Source organism: Cricetulus griseus, chromosome 6, assembly GCF_003668045.3.
Source record: "Cricetulus griseus strain 17A/GY chromosome 6, alternate assembly CriGri-PICRH-1.0, whole genome shotgun sequence".
NCBI classification, from domain to species: Eukaryota; Metazoa; Chordata; class Mammalia; order Rodentia; family Cricetidae; genus Cricetulus; species Cricetulus griseus.
The window spans coordinates 14621634-14646483 of record NC_048599.1 but is presented as its reverse complement, the minus strand read 5'-3'; the positions used below and the strand labels follow the sequence as shown (position 1 = coordinate 14646483).

The window sequence follows — 24850 nt, the reverse complement described above, 5'->3', positions numbered from 1 at the left end:
AGGAATCCAAAGAGAACACACTCTAAGAATCCACAGGATTGCTCTCTGCTGGATCGTAGCCCTCATGGACACGAGTCGCATGCAGCCCATCAAGCTGGCTAGGGTAACCAAAGTGCTGGGCAGGACTGGTTTGCAGGGACAGTGCACACATGTGTGAGTGGAATTTATGGATGACACCAGCCGCTCTACCATTCGGAACAGCAAAGGCCCTGTTCGGGAAGGTGATGTGCTCACCCTATTGGAGTCAGAAAGAGAGGCTCGGAGATTACGCTGACCTTGCTGCTGGGTTCTGGATATCCACCACTTGGCCCATGATGACCTGCAACTATTGAATAAAGCATTTGTATTGTTTAAAAAAAAAAAAAAAAGAATCCACAGGATCCAGGCTGAGTGATGAGGTAGTCAAGGCTCATGGACAGTTGCTAAATCAACAGAAAGAACATGGAGACAACTAAATCTGGGGCCAGGGAAGGGTGGACCAGACACCAAGGAAGGCAGATGGACAGTGGCAACTGGGCTGCCCTCTTCCCTATATATAGACATTCCAAAGAAAGCTCAGAAGAGCTAGGCCAGGCTAAATAAGGCCTCCCCCTGCCAGGCAGAGGATCAAGACGTGACACTCAGGGGAGTCCAACTTGGATAACGCACACTGGGATCACTTGTCTGCAACAGAAGGAAGGCAACCCAACCATTAGCAACCACCTATCACTAATTCATTCCTATGTTTATTTGGTGAAACGATAAGAACCGAGGTCCCAAGTGCAGCCAAACACTCCACTCTCTCCTCTCACCTTGCATGCTGCTCCACTCTAGCCGGACTTCAGCACCGCCCCAAACACCACCCTCTAGGAATGCCAGGGTTTTCATGTGCTAGAGGCTCCCTGACAGCTTTCTCAGCTTACAGATCACTTCCTCCTGCATTCCTTCTCCCCTACACTCCTGCTATATGGTTCAAGGAGAGAAACTACTTCCAAAAGTTGTCCTCTGACCTCCACACTTGAACAACGTCACATGTGAGCCCACACTCAGACAATCATGATAAAAACAAACAAACAAAACCCAGTGTGGTAACTGTAATCTGGAGGTAGAGGTAGGAAGGCAGGGAATAATGAGTTTAATGCCAGCCTCGGGTGCATCTCAGAAAAAATAGAAAAAGGTGATGGGAGATGGCTCTGTCTGTAAAGTACTTGCCACACGAGCATCCAGATATGGGTTAGGAGTCTCATTAGCTATGTGGGACCCTCAGCCCAGCAATGGAAGGGGTAACAGGGCAGGAATGGAGACTAGTAGACCCCTGGTGCTCACTGACCAACCCAGTCTAGCTAAGTGGATGAGTACCAGGCAATATTTGACCTCCATACACATACAAGTACATGACCTCTCCCCCCACCACCACACACACATACCAAACCACACAGAGCACTCCTAACTCTGACACCGTTTACATGGAAGCGATGGTCCACTTGTTTTGTTTTGAAGATAGGGTTTCAAAAAAAAAAAAAAAAAGGCAGGGTTTCTCTGTGCAATAGTCCTAGTTGTCTTGGAACTTGCTTTGTAGACCAGGCTGGCCCTGAACTCACAGAAATCCACCTACCTCTGCCTCTGCCTCCCAAATGCTGGGATTAAAGGTGTACACCACCACCACCTGGTGATGGACCACTTTTTAAAACTTTTATGTTTTATTTGTGTGCACGTAAACACTCAAATGCCACTTGCAGGAGTTGGTTTTCTTCCTCCACCTTGTGGATCCCTGGAATTGGATTTGGGTTGTCAGGCTTCCTGGAGGGCCCACTGAGCCACCTCACTGGCCCACTTATTTGGGTGGTAGGAGGATTTTTTTTTTTTTTGAAACAAGGCCTCACAACATAGTTTAGGTTGCCCTCTAACTTGCCATCCTCCTGCCTCAGCCTCCCAAGTGCCACAATTGCAGGCATGTGGCTTTCCTGCCTGACTGGACACACCAGATTTCTTTCCATGATGTTACAAACACCAGCTCTTCTCCCTTCATGTCTTCCAGCTTGTGTAGTTGCTGCGGATGTTTCAAGGTGGGCCTTGAACTCATGACTCTCGTGCCTCAGCTTTTCAGGTGCTGGAATTACAGGTGTGCACGACCGTGCTTGGATGAACCTGAACCTCAGCTGTGCATCCTGATTTGCGTGGCACATACCAAAGGAAAAGCTAATAGCCAGCCAGTAATAGGAAAATGAGTGAGGTGTCCTTTTTTTACCCTCAGTCTGCCTGTAAGCCGATGCAGAGTTATTAGAGCTTGAAATCACCTACAAGCTTCTCTACTTTCCACCAGATAGAAATCCACTATGTCACCCTGGCTGGCCTAGAACTCACTGAGAAGGCATAGGAACGCTCACACCAGGCACTGGACCGAGGTTCTTACAAGAGCCGAAAATGTAGTATTAGTATTAGAATTCTTGTTTCATATGAGAAAACCTAGGATGCGCGAGGCCGGATTTCAGGCTTCTCTCAAAGGAGAGTCGAGCTCCCAAATGCCACAAAATTACATTGTAAAGTTACACAGCACTGCATGGAAATTAGGGGGAAAGATTGGGGCTGCCCCGGAAGTCTGGGAGGGGTGGGACAAGTCCCAGATGCTGCAAGGCCAGCCCGATCAGGGAGGGTTTCGCGGGAGGCCTGGGCTAGCCCGGCCACCGCCCGGGTTCCTCCCGAAGGCAGCGGTGAGGGATTCTAACAGTTCCGGGAGCGGGCGGGGCAGGGCCGAGTGACAGCGTGGAGCAGCTAGGCGGCGCTGTGAGCAGCCTGGGCAGAGAGCCCCTTAAAGGCACGGTCCGCGGCACCGGATCCCGGGAACCCGCCCTGAACGCCCGAGACGGCGTAGGTGAAGGCCATCCCGACCTGCGGGGCGGGGCGAGGTAGAGCCGGCCTCCTGCTTGTCCCCGGCCGCGGCTGCCCGTGGGCGTGGCCTTTTCTGCCCCGCCCGCTGACACGCCCCGGGCCCCTCTCCGGGCGGGGGTCCCCTCCCTCCCTCCCTCCCCGGCCCTCCCTCCCGCCCTCTCCAGCCCGGACTCGGCTTGGCGTGCTCCCCCCTGGGTGCCATGGCATCGCGGCTCCTGCACCGGCTGCGACACGCCCTGGCCAGCGATGGCCCCGGGGAGGCGGCGGCGGCAGGCCCCGAGGCCGAGCAGTTCCCCGAGAGCTCCGAGCTGGAGGACGACGACGCCGAGGGCCTGTCCTCCCGCCTCAGCGGCACTCTCAGCTTCACCAGTGCCGAGGATGACCCGGACGACGAGGACGAGGACGACGAGGCGGGCGCGGACTCGCTGCCCTCCGGAGACGGGACATCGGGAGAAGACGCAGGCGAGTGCGGGAGGTCGCAGACAGGAACCTCCGGGCTCGGTTAGGCCTCCCGGCTGGCCACGTCCCGAGAGCATCCCGGGGGCTCTGAGTATCTGCCTGAAACTCTTGACACCTTAAACGTTTGCAGACATTGTTTGGCTATGTGACCTTGAGTCACAACCATGGGAACCATCCCATTCCAGGGTTTTAGTGGATATTAAATGCACAGGACCAGGGGAACAAATGTATGGTGTGCTAGCTGCTTTGGGTGGAGATATTTAGCTCCCGTGAATGAGGTCATGCGTTTTGTTTACGCTAACCCCGGAGCTAGCTAGCCCCTTAACATACTGGTCATGTGCTTGTGCAGAACGAAGTCCCCCACCTGATGGACAACGGGGCAGTCAGCTCCTGGCTCGGCAGCTGCAGGATTTCTGGAAGAAGTCTCGGAACACCCTAGTTCCACAGCGGCTGCTCTTTGAGGTGACCAGCGCCAATGTTGTCAAGGACCCTCCCTCCAAGTACGTGGTGAGTGAGGTTCCAGGGACGCTTAGGCAGTGCGTCTAGAAGTCTGGCTGAGACAAAGTAGGGAATGCCACAGTTTTCCGGGGTTCTGGCTATGCAGTTGTAAATGGCTGTCCTTAGTTTACACCCGGGGGAACTGAGGCAGGATAAGTGACACTGAGAAAGTGACCTTTAAGGAGATGCCTCCTGTCACAACTGGTGTGTGTGCTGTTCTGTACCCCACGGGTTTTTGTCAGCTGCAGGAGACAGACTTGAGACCCAGTTGCATGGGTCGGGATTAAGGAAATGCACTTTGGGTCCAGATCAACCTTGATTCACATCGCATATATTTTCTCAGTGGCTTCACCGTGGGTGGGTTCTGTAGCCTTGATGGCCCCCAGTTTCCTCACTTGAGCAGTAGGACAGTACATAGTATTATAGTAGGAGGTAAAATAAGACCAGGCACAAATAACCCTTAGCATTGTCTGGCATTGTGAAATATTAAAATGGTAGCTATATAGTGTCAGATTCCCTAGTCTGAGATGCTTGAAAATCCTAAGCATTTGAGTGACAACATGATGCCACAAGTGGGAAATTCCACATTCAACTTCATGTGATGTGCGCTCAAAATGTAGGTCCATTCAAAAATATTGCATAAGGACCTGAAAGGCTAAGGCAGTAAGGCTGTCATGAGTTCAAAGGTAACTTGAGCTAAAGAGTGAGTGCCAGGCCAGCTAAGGATACACATCTAGACACCACACACACACACCAAAAAAAAAAAAAAAAAAAAAAAAAAGAGCCAAACACCAAGTGGGAATGTAGATGTAGCTCATTGATACAGCCCTTGCCTACCACGCTCAAGAACTAGCTTTATCCCAACCCTTCCCCCAAGTCATATAAAACTGCCTTCAGAGCTGAGTGTGCTGGTGCCGATGTTCCCATCGGTAGAGGCAGAAGTATCAGGAGCTCCGGGCCAGTCCAGATACATAGCAAGACCAGTGTGGGCTACATAAACCCTGTCTCAAAACAAAAACCCAAGCTGCCTTTAGGCTGTGTGTATAAAGTACATAAGAGATATAAATGACCTAAGTGGTGGTGGCGCACGCCTTTAATCCTAGCACTCAAGAGGCAGAAGCAGGCAGATCTCTGTGAGTTCAAGGCCAGCCTGGTCTACAGAGTGAGTTCTGGGACAGCCAGGGGCTGTTACACAGAGGAAACCCTGTCTCAAAAGACCAAAGAAAGAAAAGAAAAGAAATATAAATGAGTCTTAGGGGCCAGGCTGCAATGCTCAGCTGGTAGAGAGTTTATCTCCCACTACTTCACCTGGGTGTGGCAGCACACACCTGTGGTCCCAGGGCTTGCAAAGGGGAGGAGGATCAGGAGTTCAAGACCAGCCTCAGCTACATAAGCTCAAGGACAGTCTTCTGAAATAAATTGAGACCCTGTCTTAAAACAGTATTTTTAAAATTTACTTTATAGGCTTGGTATTTAGATTTGGGTCTTATCTCTAAGAAATCTCATTGTGTATATGCGAACAATCCAAAATCTGGACTATTTCTGGCACTTTGGATAAGGGATGCTCAGCCTGTATCCTTATCTAACTTTAGATTGGAAATGTCAGGTGTCTGGGGCCTGCTGCAACCCCGACCAATCAGTTCTCCAGCACTCTCACCTCCAGCACCACCAGGACTAAGTAGCCGAGTAATGAGCAGTATGGAGCCCAGCCTAGAGTCCCTGTTTTGGGTTTTTGTTTTTGTTTTTTCCTGTGAAGGAGAGACTAACCAGGTCTGAAACCCATCTGAGCTAGCTGGCCCTGTCCTGGCAGTGTAACTCCCAGCTTGTCACTTCCCTCCTCGTCACACCCTCCTCCACCTCTAGGGGGCCTAGAGCCCTGTCCCATATTTGGGTCTCTCCACTCCTCTCTGTTGCTGTTAGTAACAAGGACCACACCCATGAGGTGACTGTTCCACTTTTGCAGGGACTGACAGATGATGCAGGCTTTATATCTTGTTAAGGATCAAGTCCTTATGCACACTAAGCAGATGCTGCACCACTGAGCTATACGCTCCTAATGGTCCAATCTTAAGTGGCCATGTTCCAGAGCTCTGGGGTGGGTAAGGGGTCATGCACAGGAATGAGACACCAAGGATCAGTCAGCAAAGAGCAGCTCTATCAGAAAAGAATGGGGGTGATCTGGGGCCCTAGGTGGAAAGGCCCAAGGAAGGGCAGGGGCCATCTTCTGTCCTGACCTGTGTCTAGAAAATGAAGCCACCTCCTTTGTACAGTGGGCACTCCATGTCTCCATATTTCTTCTGGAGGTCAAGAGCAGGGGTTTTCGAATCAGATCTCAGGGCCAGTCTTTGCCCTTCACTCCCTCTTGGAGCCTGCTTCCTCAGCTGACAGAGACAAGACACTTTCTTGTTGTGTTGTTCATGGTGGCTAAGTGACACTTGGCTGGAGAAGTACTTGGTCCAGCACGAGGCATGGGGTAAGCACTTAGGTCTGTCAAGGGAACAACAGTCACACCATGCTAGGGGGGTGGGGTGGGGTGCTTGGGATGCTGTGGCCTCATGTACCTTAGGAAATACTCTGCCATTGGGGTTCAGCTGCGCACCAACAACTCCAACCACTGGTACCTGTCTTGGTAGTTCATTACAGGCATCGGGTGAAAAATAAAGGTGGAGGGGAGGAGTAGGGAGTAAATATGATCAAAATATGTTGTAGACATATATGAAACTCTCAAAGAATAAAAATATTAAGATTTTTAAAAACCTAGATACATAAAGGGCTACTGCAGAGCAGCTCGTCCTAAAGCATGTCCTGTGGGAAACAGCTTTTCTGGGGTGTGAATAACTGTAGAAAACAAGAAAGAGTGAGGCCTGTTAGACTTGTATGTCCAGTACTTGGGAGATAGGGGCAAGAGGATTAGGACTTCAAAGCCAGCCTAGGAGAAAAAAACAAGAAAGGAAAAGTTACATAGGCAGTGTGTCTGAACAGTGCAGAGTTGATGGGTATAAAATAGGTTTTATAAAACGCACTGTGAATCTACAAAAGAAGGAAGACTAGGTAAACCTAACGGAAAGATGGGACTATTAGCAGTTCTACTGGACACATTTGAGGAAATTGTCTGGGTTTGCTCTTTAATATGGAACACTTGCAGGTCCCCTTTAAACCATCAGCTTGGCATCAATCCTCATTAGTCCTGATTAATCCTTACTCTGGTTCTCAGGTCTGTGGACATCCTTGTTTGCCAAACAAGAATGATTACATCCTTACAGGGTTTTTGTTTGGATTTTCACAAGACAGGGTTTCTCTGTAGCTTTGGAAACTGTCCTGGAATTCTCTTTGTAGACCAGGCTGCCCTTGAACTCACAGAAATCTGCTTGCTTCTGCCTCCCAAGTGCTGGGCCACCACTGCCCAGCCAGTTTTTGTATTTAAAATGTTGCTACCAGGCCAGGGAAATGGATCAGTGGGTAAAGGCGTTTGTCTGACAACCTGAATTTGATCCCCAGAACCCATGATGGAAGGAGAATGACCCCCCAAAGTTGTTCTGACCTCCATATGTTACTGTGGCATATGTGCACAAATATTAACACACATACACACCACACCACATACAATTAAAAATAAAGTATAACTTATACCATTGTTTACTTAACTTTTGGTGGTGTGTGTGTGTGTGTGTGTGTGTGTGCGTGCGTGCGCGCGCACACGTGCGCGTGCATGTGTGCGTGAGCGCACTAAAACTAGGGCCCTGTGCATGCTTAGGCACAGGTTATATTCTCAACCTTCTTTTTTTTTTTTTTTTTTTTTTTGGTTTTTTGAGACAGAGTTTCTCTGTGGCTTTGGAGGCTGTCCTGGAACTAGCTCTTGTAGACCAGGCTGGTCTCGAATTCACAGAGATCCGCTTGCTTCTGCCTCCCGAATGTTGGGATTAAAGGCGCAAGCCACCAAGGCCCGGCCTCAACCTTCTTTTTATTTTTATTTTTTTTAGATAGAGTCTCATTAAGTGCCCCAGGATAATCTTGAACTCACTGTGTAACCCAGGCAGTCCTTGAGCATTGAATCCTTCTGCCTCAGCTCTGTTGTCACAACATTGTTCATTAAAGGAACCCTCTTTGCTAAATAAGTTTGAAAGCCATCTTTGTAGCATTACTTGTCAAAAAGAGAAGTTAAGAAGAATAGAGCTGCCAGGCCAATGACTCAGGCCTGTAACCCCCATCTCTTGTGAGGCTGAGATCACAAATTCGAGGCCTGCTTTTGCTACATAGTGAATTATTTAAGGCAATCCCAGGCAATTAAGTGAGACCCTGTCTCAGAGTGTGTGTGTGTATGTGTGTGTATATATATATATATATATATATATATATATATATATATATCCTATAAGGTGTGAAGACAGGAGGTTAGGAAGAGGCCATCCTGAGATACCTAGCATGTTGGAGGCAGCTTGGGCTACATGAGACCCTGTGTCAAACAAATATTTGGGACAGGGACTGGAGACATATAGCTCAGTAGTAGTAGATGGTGTAATTAAGAAAAGTGGTGCTCATGAAAAAGACACATGTGACAGGGTTCAAGCACAGGGTTTTGTTTTGTTTTTTTAAATTAGGGAAAGGGATCATAAAAAGAGGAAAGGGAAGGGGGAAGACAGGAGCAGCAGGAGAGAAGAGAGGGGAGAGAGAAGGAACAGACAGACAGAGGGAGAAACAGAAAGAAAGAAAGAAAGAAAGAAAGAAAGAAAGAAAGAAAGGGAGAAGGAGGGATGGGAGGTGGGCAGGGCCCTTTTAAAAGGGAAAATAGTGAATACGCACAGATGATGCTCTTAGTGGCCGAGGGTGTATCCTGTCAGAACCCCAAGGACAGGCCAGCACAGATGCCTGAATACTAACAGCAGATGTTACATGACATGGGCAAAGGCCTAGGTTCAATCCCCAGAAGCACATATAAACACACACACACACACACACACAGTTTGAGGCTACAGATGTCACTTAGTGACAGTGTGCTTGAAGGGCCAGGGTTCATTAAACCCTGCCCAGATGCTGCTCCCTGAAGAGTGCTCTGAACTGAGATTTCTGGTTCTTCCCTAAAAATAAAGACCAATAGTGTTAGAAGAACCGATTTGTGTTTTAAAAACAGATTAGAAAGGATGAGCACAGTAGTACATGACTGTAGTCCCAATTATTTAGAAATAGATCCTCCTGAGGCAGGAGGATCACCTAAGCTTAAGAGATCAGAGAGAGAGATAGAGAGAGAGAGAGAGAGAGAGAGAGAGAGACAGACAGACAGACAGACGGGGAGAGAGAGAGAGAGACAGAGACAGAGACAGAGAGACAGAGAGAGAGAGAAGCCATTTCTGGTGGCTTGCAACTGTAATTTCAGCACTCTGGGCTGAGACAAGAGGATCACCAGCAGTTCAAGGCTAGCCTGGGCTACAGAGGCTGGACTCTGTATTCCAGAGGACTGGAGGTGTGGCTTACTTAGTTGGTAGAGTGTTTGGCTAGCATCCACAAAGCCCTGACTTCGATCCCCAGCTCTTCATCCATTGGGTGTGGTGGTGAATCCCTGTAATATCAGCACTCAACTACATAACACATTTGAGATCAGACAGGAGCATATGAGACTGTCTCAGAAAACACAGTACAATCTTGTCAGCAAAATACCCCAGCACTTGTCATGATCTGATGACCTGAGCTCAGTCCTCAAACCCATTGTGGAAAACAGAGAACCAAATCCTGAACAGTATACTCTGACTCCCATTTTCAAGCTATGGCATCAAACTCAGGTATGTGTACCCCAACACAACAACACACACACACACTAACCCCCCCCCCAAAAAAAAGAGATAAAGGGACTAGGCATAGTGACACATTACTTTAGTCTTTCCATTCGGGAGGCTGGGCCAGATTAGTGAATTAGAAGCCATCGTGCAACTCTTGTCTCAAGGGCCAAAAAAGAAAGGAAGCAAAGAGAGAAACAGGAATCACCCTGTTACGGTGCAGTGCACTCCTAAAAGCGTATGCCCCCTAAAAGCCTTGAGCATCAATACTCTACATTCCATACCTGAGCAGACAATGACCTTGACCTAGGAACTTTTTCCTAGAGCAGAGGCAGGGTTACTGTTTTGCCCGAGGTCACCGGAAGGAGGCTGACTTGGGGTTACGTAGTTCCTGGTCCAGTGAACTCATTATTTTTGCTACTGAGGCTGTCTGAAGACTTGTCCTTTGATCTAGTTTGAAAGAGCATGGCCAGTAATGTGGAGTAGCTATGTATCCAGAGTGGCACACAGTTCCAAGCTGGCTTTCAGATTGGCTCAGAGGCCCAAAAAGTGGGTCTGCGTTTCCCTAAGGCCTTCCCTAGGGCCAGCGAGAACTTTCCCAGAAGCAGCAAGCGGGTGGCGGCCCCAGACACTGAAGCTCATTTCTGTCTTTCTTTCCCCTGTGCTGCCTTGGGCCTGGGTCATTTCAGAGGAGCCTCAGGTAAGATGGGAGTGGGTTCCTGGCCACCGCTCTGGACAGTCCCAGGGGGAGGAACTGAGGTGGAAGAGCAAAGCTTGAGTGTGGAGGGAGGGAAAGGACCCACAGAAGGTTTACATCAGCCCTGACATCCACCCTCCCAACAGCTCTACACCATCGCCGTGATGGGCCCAGGGCCACCAGATCACCAGCCAGCCCAGATCTCCCGCCGCTACTCTGACTTCGAGCGGCTGCACAGAAACCTGCAGCGCCAATTCCGGGGCCCCATGGCTGCCATCTCCTTCCCCCGTAAGCGCCTGCGGCGGAACTTTACTGCAGAAACCATTGCCCGCCGTAGCCGGGCCTTTGAACAGTTTTTGGGCCACCTGCAGGCAGTGCCGGAGCTACGCCATGCTCCAGACCTGCACGACTTCTTCGTGCTGCCCGAGCTGCGGCGGGCACAGAGCCTCACCTGCACTGGCCTTTATCGCGAGGCTCTGGCACTCTGGGCCAACGCCTGGCAGCTGCAGACCCAGTTGGGCACCCCTTCTGGCCCAGACCGCCCCCTGCTGACTCTGGCTGGGCTGGCTGTGTGCCACCAAGAGCTGGAGGATCCTGGAGAAGCTCGAGCCTGTAGTGAGAAGGCACTGCAGCTGCTGGGGGACAAGAGACCCCATCCTTTCCTGGCACCCTTTCTAGAGGCCCATGTGCGGCTCTCCTGGCGCCTGGGCCTAGATAAACGGCAGACTGAGGCCCAGCTTCAGTCCCTACAGGAGGCAGGCCTCACCCCCATCCCGCCCCCCAGCCTCAAGGAGCTGCTTATCAAAGAGGTGCTGGACTAACTTTCACCAGTCTCAAGGCCACTTCTGAGAGAGGGGCTGCCCCAGGTCAGGGGGCTGGAGGCCATAAAGGGACACAGTGAGCAACCAGGGGCTGGAAAGGGTTCTGGGAACCCCTAAAGTAGTTCCAGAAAGAGTCTGTAGCAGACTGAGAGGAACTTCGTTTTGTGGGGCTGGGCTCCAAACAGGCTTTGCCTGGGGTTACCCTAGGATGATACAAGGAGGAAGTTTTGGCAACGGCTCTTCAGCCCACCATAGCCAGAGACTGTGGCCAAGGTCAGGATCAATGTTTCCTTTTCCATGGGCCTGGGCACCAGTAAAACAGCTTGGCTGAAGTGCTGGGGACTACTACTGGAATCCTGGAGTTTAGAGCCAGGAGGAGGGCTGTAGTTCTGCCCAGGGAAATGAAAGGTCAGCTACTCCAGTGTTAGCAGTTTCTTTATTAGATATGAGGGGCAGGCAGCCCAGCTGTCTGCTGTGACCCCTGCCTCAGGAATGGCAGTAGAAACAGTTCTTTAAAATCCCAGGCCAAGCCAGTTATCTTTGACTACAGCTTACTCGCTGATACCCGAGGCTTCAATCGGATCACACCCTCCTGGGCACAGGTCACAGCAAGGACCCCATCCTGACGCCACAGCCGCCCATGCACTAGCCCTCGAGAGCCACCTGTGGGCAAGGAGAAGGGTGAGAATGGCCTCTACTTCAGCACAAGCCTGCTTTGCCTTCGGAAGGGATTGACAAGGCAGAGCTGCCCCACACAAGGGTTCATTGGGACATAACTACTCCAAATACCCCTTTGTGAGCCTGTTACAGTCGCTGGGGGAGGGGCCTCCCCCTCCACTTGATGGTCTGAAAGCACTTTCACATATCCCATCACAGAGAAAGGCACTCTGACAGGCTCGGCCAAGCAGATTGCTGCTTCTCAGGCCACTGTCAGAAATCCATCCTTTCCTTTTATGATAAGCCAAGCAAGTCCTCTAGGGACCAGAAGGTGGCTCAGAGAGGACCTGAGACCATGAGGGGTGACCTCCTTCCCTTTCCACCAAGAGGTTCTCAACCTTGGTGGCTTCAGCCTGAGTTAGTCATCCTTAGGAGCTAACTTAGGCTTTCTTTACACATAGCAGAGCCCACTCTGATCTAACTAGCCAGAGTATGGGCTTCATTTCTTACACTGTTTTACAGACGATGACACTAAAGTTCAAAGAGGCTCAGGCTTGGCCCCAAGGATCAGGCCAAAGCCGACTGAGTTGTCCTACTTCAAGGTTGGGAGTCTTGTCCTGTGAGGCTGGTGGTATCTGAGTAACCCTTTCCTGTCTGTAAGGGGTTACTTAAGTTTTGTTTGTTTTATAAAGCAAAGCTTTTCTTCCTCTGAAGTGTACTTCATTATAAAAGAGCCAGGGCTCTAACACTAGACATCAGAGAGTCTGTGTCTCTCTTGGCTCCCTACAGGGGCATCTCTAGAGACCACTGAGTGCACTGTCCCATCCTGCCAACCCAAGGAGATCCTTAAAACACAGTTTACAGCCAGGGCATGGTGGCACACACTTTTAATCCCAGCACTCAGGAAGCAGAGGCAGGCTCATCTCTGGGTTCCAGGCCAGCCTGGTCTACAGAGCAAGCTCCAGGACAGCCAGGGCTTCATAGAGAAACCCTGTCTTGAAAAACCAAAACCAAGCAAACAAAAAGGGCAGTTTCCTGGACCTGATCTAGGACCTGCTGGGGCAGAATGCAATCTGTTTAGAAAAAGCTCCCTCAAGTAACAGCCTGATGGCTTTTTAGATAGTGCCATCTAACATAACCTGTTTATTCAGATGAAAAAAAAAAACAAACTGAGAAGCAGGGCATGGTGGCTCCTGCGTTTGGGAGGTGGAGGCAGGAGGGTCAGGAGTTCCAGGGAGGACTCCACTACATATGACGTTCAAGACAAGCAAGGGTTACATGAAACCCTGGTTGATTAAAAAAAAAAAAAAAAAGCTGGGCTACAGTAGCACACAGATATTCACAGAGCAGAAACATGTGGATCCTAGTAAGTTCTAGGCAAGTCATAGCTCCATAATGAGATCTTACCCTTCCCTGAAAGAAAAAAAAAAAGTCATCAGAAAAAAAGGATTTCCCCAAGTTCATCCATGGCATCTAAAGTGGTTCGGGCATCTGCCCTGGGTCTCTGAGATAAACTCGATCATTCCTGACGTGTTTGAATACCTTTGAAGACAACACGAATACCCAGAGGGGCAGCAGTGCAAGGGCCCTGTGCAGCATCCCCAGAAAGGAGAAAGAGGCAGTAGCATCTATAAATAAAGCAGGTTCGGGTTCCTACCATTCCCAAAGACACAGGCCCACACTTACCAGCCCAGGGGCTCTCACACTCATAGAGCATCCAGTGGTCGGCTCGGAATGGGGCATGGAACCACATGGAGTGGTCCAGCGAGACCATGAAGTTCACTTTATACTTGGACTGGTGGGGCAGCAATGCTGTACCCAGGAAGGCGTAGTCAGAGATATAGGCAGCCACACAGCAATGCATCTTGATGTCGCCCTCCCCTGCAACAGGTCCCGACCCCATCAGCCCTGGGCTCCTGGCTTTCCAGCTCAGGATCTGCAGGGAAGTGGGGAGAAAAGGGCTGCCACACACCAATTAGTCATTGTGCAAGGGCATCTGTTCCAGGGTTGGGGGTGGTGTGTAAGGATGAAGGAGGTGGGGACTAAGGACAGGAGTAAGACAAATGCAAATCATTCTTCCCAAATCTCTCACACCCAGTCACTCTCTGTGTCCCAAAACAGGCATTTTCCAATCTGTACAAAGATGTCGATGGTGCCTCTGGCCTAGATAAGAACCTCAGCAAGGTACCTTGCTTCCCCCAGAAAGGTCCAACAATGGGATTACAGTCATCTCATTATTTTCATGTTAAAGGGTAAGGGCTCTGGTGAGAAAGTGAGCCAAATTCTGCATAATTCAGATTAGGAAAGGGGCCCAAAGAGAGGGTGGGATACCCAAGCAACAGAGGGCAAATGAGTGGCAAGGCCTAGAGCCCTGGAGTATTTTTCTCCAATTCATCAGTCCTCTTACCAATATAGCCCCGGGCTCGCACCCAGAACATCTGTTTGGGTTCCAGTGTCTGCAGCTGGCTCGGGGTGGGTGGGTTCACCAGCTTGATCTCAATAGGTACCTCCTGGGCAGCAATTCGGTTCAGCCCCACTCGGTATTTCTCCTGGAGGTTAGGGTCCCTGAAAGTAAACACAGGGCCAAAGAGTCCCAAGGAGAGGAAGCTTCTCTGTGCTTCCTCTTCTGGTCCCCACAATTTCTCCATAGGGGCTTCTGTCCTGCAAAGCTTCCTCATGGAGCTGGCAAAGCAGTAGTGTTCGAATCCCTTCCTTGTCACTTCAGCCACGAAGCCTTGTGCAAGTTAGTCATCTCTCTGAGCCTATTTTCCCATTTGAAACATGAGAGTAATAAGGTGACCTGCCTTGAAGCAAACACACAGTTAAGACCTAGGCACTAGCCGGGTGTTGGTGGTGCACACCTTTAGTCCCAGCACTTGGGAGGCAGAGGCAGGCGGATCTCTGAGTTCGAGACCAGCCTGGTCTACAAGAGCTAGTTCCAGGACAGCCTCCAAAGCCACAGAGAAATCTGTCTTGAAAACCAAAAACAAACAAAAAAGACCTAGGTACCAACCCAAGCATTGCACATGACCATAACCCATTCTTTGCCAGGACTTCACATGACAAGTATGGTCATCACGCCAATTGATAAGAGGCATGAGCACAGGAAACCCAGGTGGCTTGCTCAGATGTTAGGCAGTCTGGACCCATAGTTCATCGAACCACTCATTACTGTGAACATTCAAGAAAAGTCTCCCAGTGTGTCTGCATTCTCTATCCTAAGCAGTAAGGAGCCCTGTGTACTGGGGTGATACCATTTCCATGGATGACCCCGCCCCCAGCGTTCTTAATAGGCTCTGCCCTTCCTACCCACCATCTGCACTGTCCACTGTAGCAGCCACTAGCCACATTGAGAACTTGAAATATGACCACTGTAATTAAAGAAAAACATTGATGAGGGATGTGGGGTGGAGATGGCTCCATGGCCGAGAGCCTGCCTAGCATGCACAAAGCCCTGGGTATGTGATTCTAGCACACACAAAAAAGAACTGCTCCTTCTGTTTCATTAATTTAATATAGCTTAAAGGGTTAGTAGCTACCTTATTGATGAGTACAGTCCTAAATTCAGGCTCCTTTACCAAGAATACATTATTTTCCATTTTTGCTCACACCAAGCCCCATGCTCTATTCTTGTCTGTTAGTGGCATAACTACTCACATAGCACCTGTGAAGTGCCTGTATGCCTCTCATTTAATCCTCACAGAAGCCTCATAAGGTGAGAGTTATGGTTAGCTGCATTTATAACCAAAGGTATGGACTCAGAGTGGGCAAGCATCTGAGTCATAGCGATGTTAGGGACAGAGTCTAGACTTGGACCCTGGCTGTTCAGGCTCTTGAAGCCACACTCATCCCACATGCCCTGCTGCTGCCCTAGTATCCAACACAAGCTACAGGACCTCTCCCCTTTGGCATAGCTGGAGAAATGACTGCTCCCATACTTTAGATGAAGAATCTAGGGTCTTGGGAGGTTGGTGGGAGGGGAAATCCCATAGCAGGTAGGCACTAACAGGCCACAGTCCTGCCCGGAAGCCATGTGTCTGTATCCAGAGCTCTTCCCCATATTCCAGCACTTGTCAAACTTCAGCTGTTGTGATCTCAATGAGAAATATATGCTACCAAGGTAGAATCAAGCTATTTAGAAGATACTAAAGTGAAGATACTGACCAGTGGGCCATACTCTGCCACAGGGTTCCAGAGGAGGACCCTCAACCTGCCATACATTGGCTCCAAAGCTGCTGCATCACAGGCCTCAAGTTGGAGGGGCATCAGTCAGGGGACTGGAGGCTATTTACACAGCGGTTGCAAAAACAGTCTATTGTTGGATTCAAGTACAGAGAATTGAACCTAGGGTCAATTTTTTTTAAATATTTTATTTCATTTATTATGTATGGGTAGGGGTAGTATGCATGTGTACTTCAGCATATATGTGAAGATCAGAGGACAGCCTTGTGGAATCAGTTTTATATGGATAAACCTTTATATGGGTCCCAGGGATTGAATTCAGGTCATCAGACTTGTACATCAGTACTTTTACCTGCCGACCCATCTCTCTGGCCCCAAACTAATATTTTAATAACAAGAAAACTATCCCATGGCTATGCTGGCTGAGTGCAAGCTCTGCCTTTTACACTATGACCCAAGATGCACATATGCTAATACAAACAAGAAACAACTGAAATTGAAGTTACAGAGGGCTCTTACCCTCCTTGCACAGTGGACTCCAATATCTCCTGTTTATATATACTACATATAAAATACATATATTTCTATACACATATAGTTATATATACATATATGTACATGCAGCACCTAGAGCCTTCACAGAGTATACCCCCAACCCTCCCATGTATATAAAAATTTTTAAGTAACTTGTTTTTACTTTATGTGTATCAGTGTTTATCTTCATGTATTATGTGTACCACATTCGTGTTTAATGCCCATAGAGGCTAGAAGGGAATGTCAAAGCCTTTGGAACTGGATTCAGAGGTGGCTATGAGCCACCCTGTAGGTGCTGGGTACCAAATCAGGTCCCTCTACAAAACCAATACATGCTCTTAATAGCTGAGCCATCTCAGCAGCCCACCCCCATTTTTTTTTTTTTTTTTTTTTTGAGACAGGGTTTCTCTGTGTAGCTTTGGAGCCTATCCTGGCACTCGCTCTGGACACCAGGCTGGCCTCGAACTCACAGAGAGCCGCCTGCCTCTGTCTCTGCCTCCCCAGTGCTGGGATTAAAGGCGTGCGCCACCAACGCCCGGCCCACCCCCATTTTTTGAGATAGGGTCTTACTATGTAGCTCTAGCTAAGCTGGAAATCACAGAGACCCATCTGTCTCTGTCTCCCAAGTTCTGGGATCTACTTTATATTTTTAGTATATAGTCAAGAACCACTTAGGGGCTCCATGGCCTACTAATGAGAAGAAGCCAGAGTCTGAAAACACTGCTGGGTAGTAATGATGCACACCTTTAGTCCCAGCACTGGGGAGGCAAAGGCAGACCGCTCTCTACGTTCAAGGCCAGTCTGATCTACAGAGCAAGTTCCAGAACAGTTAGGGCTGTTACACAGAGACAACCTGTCTCAAACAAACAAACAAAACTGAGAGAGAGAGAGAGAGAGAGAGAGAGAGAGAGAGAGAGAGAGAGAGAGAGAGAGAGAGAGAGAAAGACACACAGAGACACACAGAGACACACAGAGAGAATAATGCTGCCTGGGACTACATGGGAAGAGAAAAAGGGACAAGAGAGGTAATAAGAAAATACAAAGAGGTAATATAAAAATATATTATATACATTCATGTCAAAATGAAACCCATGACTTCATGCAATATACACTGATGAAAAATAAAAAGAAATGGGTGTGCAGTGAGATGGCATACAGACCTGATGACCTGAGCTCCATCCCCAGAGCCCAGATAAAGGTAGAAGGAGATAACCAACTCCAAAGTCATCCTCAGTCCTCCATGTGCTGTGGCACACGCGCGCGCGCACACACACACACACACACACTAATAAGTGTTAGAACGAAACAGAGAACTGTATAAAAGATCAGGGTGCATCAAAATCTAGCCATCTAAGCATTGTTTTTTTATTTAAAGACAGGCTCCCACTGCATAGGGCTGGCTAGCTGGCTGGAAACGCCCCATGTAAACTAGGCTTGCTTTGAATTCTCACAGATCTGCCTGTTTCAGAAGGCAGGCGGATCATACCCCAGTTTTTTACTATAGGTCAAAGTAGTTAATGTTTTAAGGTCTGGGGTGAAACTTTGTGGTAGAACATTTACCTAGCACACATGAGGCCCCTAGGTTTGATCCCTAGAACTGTAAAAACTAAAGAATAAAACAAGTTTGAAAATTAAAAAACAAAACAACAAAAGGCCACCTCTGGAGTCCTCGGTTCTCACCTTAGATACTGGTCAATGAGGGCCTCATGGTCCAGCAGCTCTTCTGGTGGGGGCACAGTGGGCATGGAAAACTGGTGCTGCAGGGGGCTGGGCTGCGTCTGCTGGAAGGAGGCCTGGCAGATGAAGATGGCCTGGCCATGCTGCACAGCCTTCACAGAACGCACTGAAAAACTGGCTCCTGTTCGCGTCCGCTCCACATGGTACAGCACCGGCACCTTTGGGTCCCCTGCAGTGGGCATAAGGGACAAGATGACTCCAAGTAAATCCATGAGTCCTGTCATCATCACAGTTGGTAAACAGATTCCTCTGTTCTCCTCATCCTCACTTTTCGCTGCTGTTGTTCTGAGACGGGTTTCACTCTACAGCCTAGGTTGGCCTGGGACTCAGGGCAATCCTCTTGCCTCTGCCTCTCAAGTGCTAGAATTACAGGTGTGAAGCATCCATGCCCATAGTTTTTTCTTTTTCTAAAGACAGAATTCTCAATATGTTGCTGTCACTTGCTTTTGGCAGAGACCCAAACAGGCGTGAGTGTGACATCTCTACAGTGAAAAGAAGTCACATGCTAGGTGTGCCCTGACTGGAGGCTGAGCCCAGGGAAGCTGCAGGTGGACCAGCTAGAAGGGGACAGTCTATGTGACTGGTTAGGGACACGCATTTGGCTTTCTCCCCTGGGTACAAAGTCAGAAACAGGCAAAATTAGGAGAGCTGTTAGTTATGGACCAAGTCCTGGCAGTAGGGGCTGAAGAGGGGCCTCATGCATGCTGGGCAAGTTGTATGCCACTGAATTACACCTCCAGCCCCAAGGGAAGTAACTGAAAACACCAATCCACTTCTTGTTTCTGCTTTTAGCCTTTCTCAGGATATAAATACCAACCTCTTCTTTTGGCTCATTGAAAAACTTATTCTAATATCCCTTTCTTTTCCTTATTTTATTTTATTTTGAGTCAGGATATCACTGTGTAGCCATGGCTAGCCTGGAACTCACTCTGTAGAGGATATGCTAGGACTAAAGGTGTATGCCACCATGCTAGGCCCACTTATTCAGTTTTTCTTTTTCTTTTTCTTCGAGACCGGGTTTCTCTGTGTAGCTTTGGGGCCTATCCTGGAACTCACTCTGGAGACCAGGCTGGCCTGGAACTCACAAAGATCTGCCTGCCTCTGCCTCCCGAGTGCTGGGCATGCGCCACCAACGCCGGCTACTTATTCTGTTTTTTAAACTAAGTGTTCCTTGATTTTAGAATCACAACTAAAGCCAATTAATATTTTTTGAGATCAGTCTGCAATGCTAACATGTAGGAGGTTAAGGCAGAAGGATCAGAATTCCAAGACAGACTAGGTAACCAAGTTTAAAGACAAACAAAACCAGGCTAATGATTCACTAAGCTGGAAGAATCACAGTATATGAAGACCAATGTTGGGCTGCAATGTGCCTCAGTTGGCATAGCACTTGCCTATCATGAAGGAGACCTTGGGTTCTAACCAATAACAAATAAACAAGGTGTGGTTCTGTGTGCCTGTAATCCTAGCCCCCAGAAGGTACAGACAGGAGGATCAGAACTTCAGGTTCACCCATGGCTACACAGCAAGTCTGAGACCAGCCAGGGACACATGAGGCTGTCTCAAGAAAGTCAGTATTTCTGGACCTCACAGTGAAGGTGAAGAAATGAAGCCCTAATCACTCTCAAGTAGCGTACAAGGTAAAGACTGGGTTAGGCCCCGGTAAATATTCAGACACTTTATAGTACTGACAAGCAAAAGGAAGGCTGTGAGGATTATTACCACCACTTCCATGTTTGTAAAGTGACCTGGCTGGATCCCACTGATTTTTTTCCTTTTTTTAAAGGATTTATTTATTTAATGTATGGGTACTCTATCTGCATGTAGACCTTTATGACAGAAGTGAGCACAGGATCTCATAACAGATGGCTGTGAGCCACCCTGTGGTTGCTGGGAATTGAACTCAGGTCCTCTGGAAGAGCAGCCTGTGCTCTTAACCACTGAGTCAGCTCTCCAGACCCTCCCACTGGTGTTTTCTACTTCTTAAGATAGAACCCAAGCTTTTGTCATGGGCCTGTAAAAGCTTTACCAATGGGCCACATCCTCAACTTTCAATTTTTCACCAATTTTTCTTTTCTTTCTTTGAGACAGAGTCTTGTGGCCTGAAACTCACTATGTAAGATGCCCCTGAGCTTCTGATCTCTGCCTGGGATTCTGGGATTACAAGAGCATACCACCACACCCAGTTTATTTGGTGTTGGAGATTAAGGTCGGGGTTTTCAGCATGTCAGGCTAGCACCCCACCACCTGAGCCCTAGAGGACAACTGCAGGAGTCAATTCTGTTGTTCTACCATGTAGATCCTAAGGATTTAACTCAGGTCCTCAGGTTTGGTGGCCAGTCGCCAATATTTTCTTTTTCTTCCTTCCTTCCTTCCTTCCCTCTCTCTCTCTCTCTCTCTCTCTCTCTCTTTCTTTCTTTCTTTCTTTCTTTCTTTCTTTCTGTTTGCTTCATTTTCAAGACAAGATTGCTGTGTAACCCTGGCTGTCCTGGAACTCACTCTATAGACCAGGCTGGCCTTGAACTCAGGTAGTTCCAACTACCTGTGCCTCCCTCCCAGCCTTCTTTTTGTTTGTCAGTGCTGTAAAGTGTCTGAGTATTTACTGGGGCCTAACTTAGTCCTTACCTTGTAAGCTACTTGAGAGTGATTTGGGCTTCATTTCCTCACCTTCACTGTGAGGTCCAGAAATGCTTTCTTTTTTTGAGACAGCCTCATGTGTACCTGGCTGGCCTCAGACTTGCTGTGTAGCCATGGGTGACCCTAAAGTTCTGATCCTCCTGTCTGTACCTTCTGGGGCTGGGATTACAGGCACACACCACCAAACCTTGGTTATTTGGTACTGGTTAGAACCCAAGGTCTCCTTCATGTTAAGACTAAAGGTATGCACCACCACCGGCTGGTTAGGCTATATGGAATACAGTAATCCTTAAAACTAGGGGAAGAGAATAGAGCAAATGCTATTTACTGGGGGGGGGGTATTTTTAATTGATTATTTTTGTGTGTATATGTGAATATATGGAGGGGGTGGCTTGCCACAACAGGCATGCTGGGGCTGAAGAACAACTCAATGGCATTGCTTCTTTTCTACCTTTTGAACTCGAATTACAGGGGCCTTTCCCTCCTGAGTCATCTAGAAGGACATATATTTGCTTTTTTCCAAGAGAGCACAAGGCAGTGTTCCATTGTTTTATTTTTTCCTGGTGGTCCTGGGAATTGAACATAAGGCTTCCACTCTGCAAGCATCCACACAACTGTTGATCTATATCTGCCCGGACCAAGAGTTTACAATGACAACTCCCCTGTATCTTTTTTTTTTTTTGGTTTTTCGAGACAGGGTTTCTCTGTGTAGCTTTGGAGCCTATCCTGGCACTCGCTCTGGAGACCACGCTGAACTGGAACTCACAGAGATCTGCTTGCCTCTGCCTCCTGAGTGCTGGGATTAAAGGTGTGCACCACCAACGCCCGAGCCCAGAGCTTCAACAGTCTAAAAGATCCTACTGAAATATCTCTGGTCCCACTCCTCCTCCCTTTCACCCATGAAATCAATCTCAGCAGAAGAAAGTAATTTCATTCAAGATTATCCTAGTAATTATGATAAAGCTGAAACTGAATTTGCAACCCAAACTGCCTACCTCCTAGCCCAATAGCAGTTTACAGCACTCTGAAGATTTAGCAGTCTTGACCCTAGAAGAGTATAAAGACTGAAGGAGAAACACTCAGGAGCCAGAAGCAGGCAGATCTCTTTGAGTTCAAGGTCAGCCTGGTCTAAATGGTGAGTTTCAGGACAGCCAGGCTACACAGTGAGACCCTGTCTCAAAACAAAACAACAAAAACCTGAAGGGGATGTTAAGATGGCTTATCAGTTAAGAGCCCTTTTTGTTTTTGCAGAAGTCCCATATTTGGTTCCTACCACCTACATGGTGGCTCACAATTCCCTGTAACTGGCCTCCTCAGACAACAGGAGCAACATGGTACATATAAACTCATTTATGAATATACATATACACATACATTTCTTAAAAATAATCAAATAGTGCCAGGTGGTAGTGGCGGACGCCTTTAATCCCAGCACTTGGGAGGCAGAGGCAGGCGGTTCGAAACCAGCCTGGTCTACAAGAGCTAGTTCCAGGACAGCCTCCAAAGCCACAGAGAAACCCTGTGTCGAAAAACCAAAAACAAAACAACAAAAAAAAAATTCTTAAAAAAGCAAATACTTTTTTTTTTTTTTTAAATAAAAGAGGGTTGGGTATGGGGGCAAATGTCTTTAATCCTAGCTCTTGGGAGGCAAAGGCAAATGGATCTTTGTGATTCCCAGGTCAGCCAGGCATACACAGTGAAACTCTGTCTCAAAAAACAAAACAAATTAAAAACAAAAGGAATGAATGAAGAACAAATCCAGGCCTGGTGTCATGAAGGCTGGGGCCAGCCAGGGCTACACAAAATAAGACCCTATCTCAACAGAAAATAAACAAAAAAGCTACAAAGAAAGGCCCACCAGAGGCAGATAAACCTGAGTCTGTGGCATCAAGAACCAGAGAACAAGTATTTAGTGGGCCTCAAGGAGGATCTGTGTTGCTTCCAGATCCCATCTCAGCCTCCCAAGGGTTGAGACCACAGACCTGAGGCAACATGATGGGCTCCCTCCCTGCTTCTGGTTCTTGAGATGGGATACAGTCCCTTTCATGTGCTAGCCAAGTGCTCACTACTAAGCCACATCCTCAGCCCCTTAGGGACCTTTCAGGGAATCCTCTCTCCCTTCTCCATACTCTTGTCTGACCCTCCCACTTCTTTTTCCCCCTTCTCTTGCGTCAGCCTTCAAAACCAGGAAGATGTGACTTCTGGGCCACCAGGGGTGGCTGCAAGCAAGAAGCCAGGATGTGGGGTTTACCTGCCCGGACAAAGTAGCAGTGCAGGGAGTGCACATGGACGTCTTCACACACAGACTTGGCTGCAGCCACCAGGGCCTGGCCCACAATTTGACCCCCAAAGAGCCGCTGGGTGGTGGGTACCCAGTAATGCCTTCCTCTGTGGGGAGAGGAAAGTGGGAAAGACTTGAGGGGCGCTCTGGAAGGACTTGAGGAAAGCCAGGGACTCTGCTCTCAAAACTCTGACACCGCTGCATAAAACTTCCATTTTTATGTCTACTCAAGCCTTCTGTGGACTTCAGTCAAGCCTAACAAGCTAGCTCCCTCCATTTATAGCAGGAGTACACAGAGCAAGTTCACACAACTCCACCATTACCAACCCTAGGCAGTTTCAAGGCCACAAACCAGGAAAAGGCAGAGAGAGGTCAGAAGCTGCTGGAGGCCTTGAATGGACACTAGGAACCCAAAAGCTGATCTGGGACTGGACTGTAGGGATGAAGGCTTGCCAGTGGCACTCCTTAACTGACAGGCACTTCTTCTAAAAACTGACTTCAGAGATAAAAAGGCCCAGAGACAGTCCACCAACTCTTAAAAAACAAACAAAAAAACAAAAAAACAACTAACTGTCCAAGGATCTGAGGTTGTGAAATTTAATACAGATAAACAAAGTGGCCTGGTGTTCTAGGTGAAAGGGCTCACCCAGTGCTGGAGCCTGACCCCTGAGTCCTACGCCCAGCCCTGAGGTTATCATTTTTCATTATAATACATTTTGAAATGGCCCAGGAAGGTATAATTACCTAGGTGGAAGAGAGATCAAAGTTAAGATAGTTTCTGATAAAATAGGAGAGCTATAGAGTCAAAACTGTCACTAAGCAGGTATGATGGGGCATTCCTTTAATCCTAGCACTTGGGATGAAGAGGCATGCAGGTCTCTGTGAGTTCAAGGCCAACCTTGTCTACAGAGAGTTCCATGACAGCCAGGGAGGGAGAGACCTTGTCTTAAAAAAAAAACAAAAAAACTGTCACTAACCAACCAGGCATGGTGGTACTCTCCTGCCAGCACTCAGGAGGCAAAGGCAGGTGGATCCCTGTGGGTTCCAAGCCAACCTGGTCTAGGTAGTGAATTCCTGGATCATATGGCGACATCCTGTCTCAAAACAAAACAAAAAAACTGTTACAAACCCGTGCTATAATCACCAACTTCAGTGATGCTGGAGAAAACATACCCCAGGATAAGTCGTGACCTACCAGACCCCAGTCAGTTGTGCAGGGATGGGGTGGAGGGAAAGAAAGGCATTGAGTTTACAGGACTTGTGTATTGGCTTTAAAAACCGATCCGCTGTGTGCCCTCAGGCAAATCAAATCCCTGCCCTCTCTAGGTTGATTCTCCCCGGCTAAGCTGCCCTGAGGCCCAGTGGCCCTGCCCCTGTGGACAGCAGGGCGGGTGTCAGGGACACGCCTTCTCCTAACTGCCGCAGCGCCTAAGCCCAGACACGGGGGCCGCGGGGAAGCGGCGGTGACCGCGACTCTCGGCTACCTGAAGAGATCCTCATCTAGCGGCTCGAGGTTGAGCACGCTGGTGACCAGCACACTGCGGAGGTCTCCGGAAGGGTCATCGCGGTCGTTGTCGCCCTGCGCATCCCCCGGGGCTCCCGTCGCTGACATCCTGGCCTCTCGCTGCCGGCGCGGGAGACACTAACCTTCACCCGCAACGCGGAAACTTATATAGGCGCACAGCACTTCCGGCAGGTCGCCCCAGGGGCC

General features: G+C 48.6%; 2 protein-coding genes and 1 pseudogene across 4 annotated transcripts; 2 read left to right on the top strand and 1 right to left on the bottom strand.

The window, feature by feature from the left end:
* Positions 1-64: 64 nt before the first annotated feature.
* On the top strand, positions 65-351 carry LOC113836482 (annotated as a pseudogene).
* Positions 352-3000: 2649 nt separating this feature from the next.
* Snx21 (sorting nexin family member 21) lies at positions 3001-12477 on the top strand. Its single transcript, XM_027423444.2, has 3 exons — positions 3001-3330; positions 3677-3834; positions 10437-12477. Exons 1-3 carry the CDS (start codon positions 3069-3071, stop codon positions 11109-11111), a joined length of 1095 nt encoding a protein of 364 aa, XP_027279245.1. The 5' UTR covers positions 3001-3068; the 3' UTR covers positions 11112-12477.
* On the bottom strand, positions 11529-24815 carry LOC100761464 (acyl-coenzyme A thioesterase 8). 3 transcript variants are annotated; one of them, XM_027423446.2, is made up of 6 exons: positions 24624-24815; positions 23110-23246; positions 18165-18390; positions 14176-14333; positions 13455-13649; positions 11529-13181 (listed from the first exon to the last, which is right to left on the bottom strand). In XM_027423446.2, the coding sequence occupies exons 1-6, from the start codon at positions 24749-24751 to the stop codon at positions 13132-13134; spliced, it is 894 nt and encodes a 297-aa protein (XP_027279247.1). In that variant the 5' UTR covers positions 24752-24815; the 3' UTR covers positions 11529-13131. The 3 variants fall into 3 exon arrangements, with proteins under 3 accessions (XP_027279247.1, XP_027279246.1, XP_027279248.1); XM_027423445.2 differs by having other exon boundaries at positions 11529-11774; positions 24624-24814; XM_027423447.2 differs by lacking the exon at positions 23110-23246 and having other exon boundaries at positions 11529-11774; positions 24624-24772.
* Positions 24816-24850: the final 35 nt, after the last annotated feature.

Coding starts and splice junctions, on each gene's coding strand:
- Snx21 (XM_027423444.2), top strand. CDS start 3,069: ATGGCATCGCGGCTCCTGCACCGGCTGCGACACGCCCTGGCCAGCGAT. Junction 3,331..3,676: donor GACATCGGGAGAAGACGCAG/GCGAGTGCGGGA, acceptor GTGCTTGTGCAG/AACGAAGTCCCCCACCTGAT. Junction 3,835..10,436: donor ACCCTCCCTCCAAGTACGTG/GTGAGTGAGGTT, acceptor CCCTCCCAACAG/CTCTACACCATCGCCGTGAT.
- LOC100761464 (XM_027423445.2), bottom strand. CDS start 24,751: ATGTCAGCGACGGGAGCCCCGGGGGATGCGCAGGGCGACAACGACCGC. Junction 14,334..18,164: donor CTCATTGACCAGTATCTAAG/GTGAGAACCGAG, acceptor GTTTACTTTCAG/GGACCCTAACCTCCAGGAGA. Junction 13,650..14,175: donor GCGAGCCCGGGGCTATATTG/GTAAGAGGACTG, acceptor GACCTGTTGCAG/GGGAGGGCGACATCAAGATG.